At 37.3% G+C, this 7,869-nt stretch overlaps 1 protein-coding gene across 3 annotated transcripts; it reads right to left on the bottom strand.

Moving 5' to 3' along the window:
- Positions 1-1,313: 1,313 nt before the first annotated feature.
- Positions 1,314-6,665, bottom strand: LOC112464128 (kelch-like protein diablo). 3 transcript variants are annotated; one of them, XM_025030944.1, is made up of 6 exons: positions 6,470-6,665; positions 5,400-5,776; positions 4,958-5,273; positions 4,176-4,873; positions 3,728-4,070; positions 1,314-3,552 (listed from the first exon to the last, which is right to left on the bottom strand). In XM_025030944.1, exons 2-6 carry the CDS (start codon positions 5,714-5,716, stop codon positions 3,361-3,363), a joined length of 1,866 nt encoding a protein of 621 aa, XP_024886712.1. In that variant the 5' UTR covers positions 5,717-5,776; positions 6,470-6,665; the 3' UTR covers positions 1,314-3,360. The 3 variants fall into 3 exon arrangements, with proteins under 3 accessions (XP_024886712.1, XP_024886711.1, XP_024886713.1); XM_025030943.1 differs by having other exon boundaries at positions 6,487-6,665; XM_025030945.1 differs by lacking the exon at positions 6,470-6,665 and adding an exon at positions 5,955-6,462.
- Positions 6,666-7,869: the final 1,204 nt, after the last annotated feature.

Below are 7,869 nucleotides of genomic sequence, written 5' to 3'. Positions count from 1 at the left end.
AAATTAATTCAAAAAGCGACCAAATACAAGTAATATTGCATTGCAAAATGTTAATTACATTATATTTTTCACTATAACACTTATTACAAAAATAAAGTTATGAGAAACATAAAAACTTTGGGATACTACGATAATACATCAATTAATTATTATTGCTTTCCAACTAATCCTCTTTACGAATCATTTTGTATTTCTAGATCCGACTTATATCGAATATAATATATTGATAATTAAGAGCAAATAAATATTCTCTCATTTGAAAAAATGACTAACGAGATGCCCTCCTTCTTTTCATTCGGACTTGGGACCGACAGTGGTGAAGTTACATCTCCTATTTACATATTTACATACATTTATTGCAGAGCATTCAACTTATAAATGACAGGTTTTAAAAAATATTTAAATGAGTAGCTTCTGACTCGAGTTATGAAAGATTTTATTCAAGTTTTTAAATTTTATATAAATTAAATTTTAAATAAATGGAATTTTAAATAAATGACATTTATCATGTCAAAAATAAAAATATTTTCTAAATAAGAAAATGTTTCTTTCTTCTGTGATAGTTGTACTGGAACATGCTCATAGCAATGCTTATATAGAAGCCGGGCACGAAGAAAAATTCCAATAATACAGAGTTCACTAGTTGGCCGATTGGGCTCCTCGATCAATGAGCGTAGGTGCACTTTTTGGTATGCGCTTCCATATGCATTAAATGCGCATATAATGCGGGACAAATACCCGCATTTGATGCAAAGTTTAATGTACATTTAAAGTGCATTATACGTGCATTGGCGCTCCTTGAGTGTAGCTCAATTAAAAAATAAATATATATTGTTTTAATTAATATATTTATTGTATAATCCCCTCCTTGGGGTTAAAATATAATATAAAGAAATTTTCGTCGACGAGCAAAATCACAGACCGTGCAGTTCGATAGCTAGCAAAAGAAGTTACCTCGTGAGAAATTCGCATTTATTAGGAAAATGTAGAATGAGAAATGCTTATAATGAGAGAGTAGCTCATCATCAAGTCAGAACATTTCTTTATATATATATAGACATAGGGTCTGTTTTCTATTGCTGAACTGGCTGCACTAGTTCAGAGTTTATCTTTTTTCCTTTTAATGATGTGAAGTAAAAAAGATAAACTCTGAATTAGAGCAGCCTGTTCAGCAATGGAAAACAGACTCATAAATATTTTTAACCAAAAATCACGTTCTTTCCTTAAAAAATATATGTCGTTATCGGAAAAAGAATTAATTATGGGATACCCTATTTATAGTAGATGTAGGAATTAAACAATAACGCTACATGTAATGGTTCGCGCAATTTCTAATGCGCACTTTCTTTAATTTATTGATAAAGAACAGGAAAGAAATCCTATGACTCTTCCTTTGTACTGAACAGTTATACAGAACAAGTTTTTGATCTCGTTTATAGTAAGATGAGAAAACAATATATTCGGATTAACGCTTTGTGGTTGCTTTACTCAGGATTACTACGCGCGCTAATCGATAACATAATCACTTTTAATATTTCTTGTTTACGGGAAACGTGTAGTTAAAATTCGGTATAAGACAAGATTCGGTCTCTTACGTATTTTTGGACACAAGTTAAAAGTAATTTGCTAATACTATGCATATAAAATATTGCGGAAATAATATTACATTCTTCTGGTATATATAGCTGCAACTTCTTCAGAATTAATTAAACAAGATTGGGTACTGAACACTTATATTTGAACTTCATTTTACGATAATTTGTACCATTGTAACGTTTAATTTGGTTAACTGAACAGTAACTTCTCCTCTATCATGGTATCATGAGTTTAAAACTTAAATATAAATGGACTATGTAAAATAGTCCAGCAGTTAATTGAGAAATGCGTTAATGAGCCATCGTAGAACTCGAGAGAATTGGAACAATCATCTTCGGAGCAATCGGTTGCTTAGAAAGAATTACATTACATCATCAATATGTCCTTACGCTAGACATGCATTTTGCTGCCTTTCAACAATCTCATACATGTAACAGCGACAGTTTGTAAGCGCTTTTGCCGTTTATCATCCCAGTAATTCTTACGTTATCATTTAATTTTCACCAAAATAAATCACAAGCAATTATTATTGTTAATATAATATTGGTCGCCCTTAGCCAATTCTGCTAATTCTTATAATTACAACGAATGTTACATTATGAGATTATTGATCAATGATCCCTATCACCATTTTGTACGATAAGGTTACTCCTCTGCAGAGATTTACAAACGTTATGTAACAGATGATGTTGGTTAAATGGCGCCTTCTTGTAGCAACGCGAAGAAACGATTTCGAAAGCCGTGTTTAAATAATTTATAATCTCAAGTATTATACATATTGCTTTTCTCGAGCGTGCATCTTGGCATTTGTCACAAATCGTCAGTAACATAATAAATGCATCAAATACATTCGATGTACGAATTATTCGCAAAGTTTAATAGAAAATGTGATGTAACTTGATATTTCTTTACAAGAGAATGTAAACTGTACTTATCACGGTTCTCAATATCTCAATATTCTCTGGTTGAAATTCAGTCTTATAAACAAAAGGAGTTATCTACATACTTAAAGCAGACTATCTTTACAGAGAAAGAGAGAGAGAGAGAAATCATTATGTCTTATATTACATTCTTGAATTATTGGGTACAGAAACGACCCTTTGCAATTGAATTAAAACTCTACTAAAAACTTAAGCTTTCATTTCGATTATTTACCGAAAACTGGAAGCTGTAAATGTCTCTTTAAAACACATATGTTTCTGGCGAATGTTAGGGAAGAGATTTTGCCTTTCTTTTTTTTTCATGTAATAAAATGTTTGAAACTTTGTGTGTATACAATAGTTGCAATGCATTTTTTAAATAACATACTTTAGACATTTAAATCTAAAACAGCTGGAATTTATTATTGCAAAATACAATAAAATATAAATACATGAACAAAGAATCTTATAAAATAATGTGATGTAATAAAAATGTAAAACAACGGCAGTAAATCGATAGAATATTCGCATTTTTTTTTCCATAACGTGATCTGTGCGCTGAATTGAGCGAAGAGATATCTCGAAATTAATAATAAATTAAATAAATTAAATACCGAAGATCGATGCGAGATGATCTCGTGGAATTTCAGAGAAAGGCAAAGTCTTTTTACAAAAATGCATACATTACTTATATAATGCTCATCGATCGGCGGTAGCGTTTTCTAGTACTAGTTATAACAGGAACCGATACAGGAGCGGGAGGTGTTACAGGCGTAACTGGCGTTATCGGTGTAAGAGGAGTTAAAGGAGTTTCAGCCATTTGGGCTGAAGAGGGGGGCCTGAGCTACCAAATGTAATTTTCGGTTTGTGGAGCTCGCATTACTCCCACGCCTCCGCCAAGCCTCCTGTAATTCATACAACCACATAGTTTCCATTGATTCTGTTCCGGATCGTATACTTCAATTGTTTTCAGATACGCAGTTCCGTCGAATCCGCCTACCGCATACAATTGACCGTTTACTACCGCTAGACCCACCTGAAATACACGATGACGATTGTTAAAATCTGATTTATCATTTTATAATTGTGGTTAAATTTTGAAATTCAAACATTGATGTTGTCTATTACACGGACAAATCATCTAACTGCTCTTTCATATATTTTCATGTTTCAAGATATCTGTAATCCTTATAAACAAAAAAAAAACTTACTCCACTTCTCCTAGATGTCATCGCTACTATAGGACTCCAGGAATTCGTATGCGGATTATAACGTTCCGCGCTGGAAAGCTCCATACAATCGTCTCGTCCTCCCACAGCATAAATTACATTATTAAATACAGCACAGCCTAGATGTTTACGTCTCGTAGACATCGGGGACACTTGGGACCATTTGTTCTGTCTTGGATCGTATCTTTCTACCGTATTAAGAGGTGACTGCCCATCAGACCCGCCGATGGCATATAAATAACCTCCGAGCACTGCAACCGCCACTCCCAACCTTCTGGTAGTCATTGGCGACACTTTAGACCATTTGTTTTCTTTAGGATCGTATCTGCGAAGTTAAATATATCGTTACAAAGTGCTAACACACTCTATTTTACATATTTGTATATGTATTTGAACATTTGTCAGAAAATAATTAACATAGATACTTTACCTTTCCACGTGATTAAGGCATTGCACTCCATCCTGGCCTCCAACCGCGTACAGAAATCCATCCAATACAGCAACACCCACGCTGGTCCTGCAGGAAGTTGTAGGAGCGACGTCGCAAGACCACTGATTCGTTTGTGGGTCGTATCGCTCGATGCTATTTAAGTAGCTTTGTCCGTCATGCCCGCCGACCGCGTATAACAAGTCATTTAACACCGCTACGCCCACTCCGCATCTCCGTTTGCTCATCGGTGCGACCATTTTCCAATCGGCAGTATTAGGATCAAATCTCTCAACGCTGGCAATAGCGTCACCCGAACACCATCCACCAACAGCGAACAACACCTCCCCCCGTCTTGTAGGCTTCCTGGGTCTCGTCCTAGGTCCCTGCATCAATGGTCTTTCTTGCGGCAAAAGTAGGTAATTCTTTGCTTCATCCACGAGATCTCTGCAAGCATCATCAGAACGAACCAATAGATCCGATCCGACGGTGCCGACTAAAAATTTTGGACTGAGTAGTGGCAGTCGCACGTGCTGTAAGACTTGTGCCAGATGTTGCCTTCTCTCCGTGACATTGTATTTCACCCAATTCATCACGGCGCTAAAAACCTGCTCCTCCGTACGTACGTTTAATTCATCCGATGAAATAATGTCTACCAACTGTCCGACAGGTAGCAACAAAAATTCTTCGCTCTCCATTACCTACAAAGTACATAATAAAAGCAATAAATATCTCTAAATCGGAAAGAGTAACAACCAACGTCATATTTCATGAACGTGTCATACCTCTTGGAAATTATGTTGAGTAAATTTATCGGCAATACGCAGAAGTTCGCGGCACGAGTGGGTATCCGCGAACGCCCGAATACCCAAGCAATTTGATGGATCTAATTGGCGTTTGAGAAATTCGCAACATATATCTTGAATTTCTGCTAATTGAAGAAGGCACGCTGCTGGAAGGAGAGTTTGAACATTAGCTTCTTCGACGATAATGTGAGAAGTGTAACAGAAGTCTATGAGTAACTCCATAGCCATTTCGTCTATGTCGCGTATCGTTACTTCAGTCTGTCTAGATTCCGCCAGCTCCCCAGTAAACATGGCCCTGAAAGAACAGAGAAAGAGAGACATAGAATTTGTCACAAGATTATGCAGTTCACTGCAATACGTTTAAATACAAAGAAAAATATCAAACGCGCGTTTGCGCTATTATATCATATATCATTATTACCTGAAGTATGGGCTACATGCTGAAAGGATGACGCGATGGGCGAATATCTTTCTGGAGCCGACATTGAGAACAACGTCGCACAGCTCCCGATGACGGCGTAGAACATTAAGCTCGGTTAGTGTCGCGCGAGGATGCTTCTCAGAGGTATGACTGAGGCGTGCTGGGGAGGGAGCGCGTTCCACGACTATTTCGCCCATCCTCTGCGAGGATGGGGCGCCCGCAGCCACTCTCCCCGAGGCACCCCTAGTCCCCCCGGCTAGCTGGAGGCGCAGCGGGGGTGACGCCCAGCCCCACACGGAATCTATCTGCAACACCATTCACCAACCACCGCAGGTCTCAAATGTGCCTGCAGCAGGTCCCCTAATGTTGTGGTTTCCCTAGAGCGACAAGATGTATCTTTAATGTCATGTGTAAATACATATTCCTAAGTAAATAAGATATTTGTTAATCATTGCTTGTGTAGAAAGTAATTAAAGTAATTTGTTAAAGTAAAGTGTTAAAGTAATTTGAAGTAAGAACTGATTAAAATAGGAAAGAGTTAAAAAAAATACATACATAAAATATATTCTAACTTCTACACGAGAGGTACCAAGGCTTTATATAACCATGTGAATCATTCAGAGCAGTGATAAGTGCGATCCCCTTCTTTGAAATAGCGTGTGTGTAGACGGTGTCTCATTCTGACATCTCTTTATGTTTCTTTCTAGCAAATATATCTCCAGGCATACCAGATTACATTTTTGTGATTTGAAAGCCTTCACACGTTGGTTAGTTAAAGCTTCTGAAAGCTCGCATGCACTCCACATTCAAAATCCAAATAAACATAAAGAGAAACGTGCGTAGACGGCAGCCTTCCCACTGAAATTTCCAGGGAATGGACAATGCAAAGTGCGAGAGACCGAGACGAATGTTTACGTCGCAGCCACGATCAAGAACAGGCTGCGAATGTAACGTCTCGCGAGATCTCTGGAGCACCCTCGCACCTCATCGTAAAAGAGGATCGTGAGGGACGCAGGTGCAAGAAGCATGTCGCTCGCGAGGAATGTGTGTACAGTAGAGATCAGGATTACCGCAGGTGTGTACGCACTTTCGTTCGGTTTCCTCGGACCGCCAGGCGATATCAATGAGAGGGAGAGAGAGAGAGAAAGAGAGAGAAGTAGAGCTGTCAGAGCACTGTGCTCGCGGTCCTCGGTTTCGGTGCTCGCCGACGTTTTTGTGTCAGCGTGGCTGCCCGTCGCGTAACATCGGACGATTCGGACGTCGCCGACGGCGCCGTTGGCGTTTGCGATCGTAGTCAAAAACACACTGCCGCACTGCGAGCTATCACGAGGATGCTCTCATTTTGACGTTTTCCCGTGACGATGCATCACGGTGCGCGTCTCTCGTACCCCGACCGCTGTCGTGAACTCGCCTCGACTCGACCCAACTCCCATAAGATAGAGGGGTTGGAGGTTGGACTGGTTGGAGAAGGAGGCACACTCTCGCACTCGATATCGCAATTATGCCGAGTCTCGATATTTCGATAATCGAATATTTCGATAGAATGTGAATCGATCCAGACAGTACAAAATATTTATAAATATATTTATAAATATTTTAAAAATTTATTTTCCAAAAATATGTAAATATTTCATAAAGATTTTGAAATAATACAAAAATTATTACTAACAATATGTAAAATATATTTTAGAAATGTCTTGAAAACTATTTCTTGTATATAAATTGAAATGTTTTTTGATGTCCTTTGGCAATATAATAGGGGTATTCAAATAAGTTAAAGTTTAACGGTTTGACAGGTTATGTCGGGTTAAAGTCGGGTAAAAAGTTAATTTTTACACTTTTAACCCAAAGATTAATGTGATAGGTTAATGTGTCACTCATGTATTTTGCATAACCTTAAAGAGTAGCGCGCCCAAAGTTAATTAATTAACTTTTTACTCGACTTTAACCCGACATAACCTGTCAAACCGTTAAACTTTAACTTATTTGAATACCCCTAATATAAACATTTATTATAAACATTTTAATCCATATTAGATATATCTCTGTGACAAATATTGAAATATTATTTTTGAAAATATTCCATTTGACTTGCATAGTATCACACGTGATGATACAAGATCAAAGTTTCATATTCAAATATTTCGTCATTATTAGTAGAACGTGATGAATACGAAACAAATTGATTTCGGGACGACTGGCATCGCAATTTATTTCATTAGTAAGTAAAACCTATATATCAACCCTGTGTTTATTCCTTATTGTAATATATTTAACATTTAACCGTCGCGTATATAGATTCGGCATTCGCACATTGACGTTCCATTAGAACGCATTATTTCGCAAGACTTATTCGGCCGAAGATGTTTTGCGTGAATATTCGACAAAGTGATTGTTGATATTGCAAATATTGCAGATATCAACTTACAAAAATCTACAATATCAACTTGTATATTTAACTAATATATCA

The sequence above is a fragment of the Temnothorax curvispinosus genome, unplaced genomic scaffold (genome assembly GCF_003070985.1).
Source record: "Temnothorax curvispinosus isolate PA1 unplaced genomic scaffold, ASM307098v1 QBEX01013969.1, whole genome shotgun sequence".
Classification (NCBI taxonomy): Eukaryota; Metazoa; Arthropoda; class Insecta; order Hymenoptera; family Formicidae; genus Temnothorax; species Temnothorax curvispinosus.
This window is presented reverse-complemented; position numbering and strand designations above follow the sequence as displayed.

Coding starts and splice junctions, on each gene's coding strand:
- LOC112464128 (XM_025030944.1), bottom strand. CDS start 5,716: ATGGTGTTGCAGATAGATTCCGTGTGGGGCTGGGCGTCACCCCCGCTG. Junction 4,874..4,957: donor CTCAACATAATTTCCAAGAG/GTATGACACGTT, acceptor TGTACTTTGTAG/GTAATGGAGAGCGAAGAATT. Junction 4,071..4,175: donor TGCCTTAATCACGTGGAAAG/GTAAAGTATCTA, acceptor TTAACTTCGCAG/ATACGATCCTAAAGAAAACA.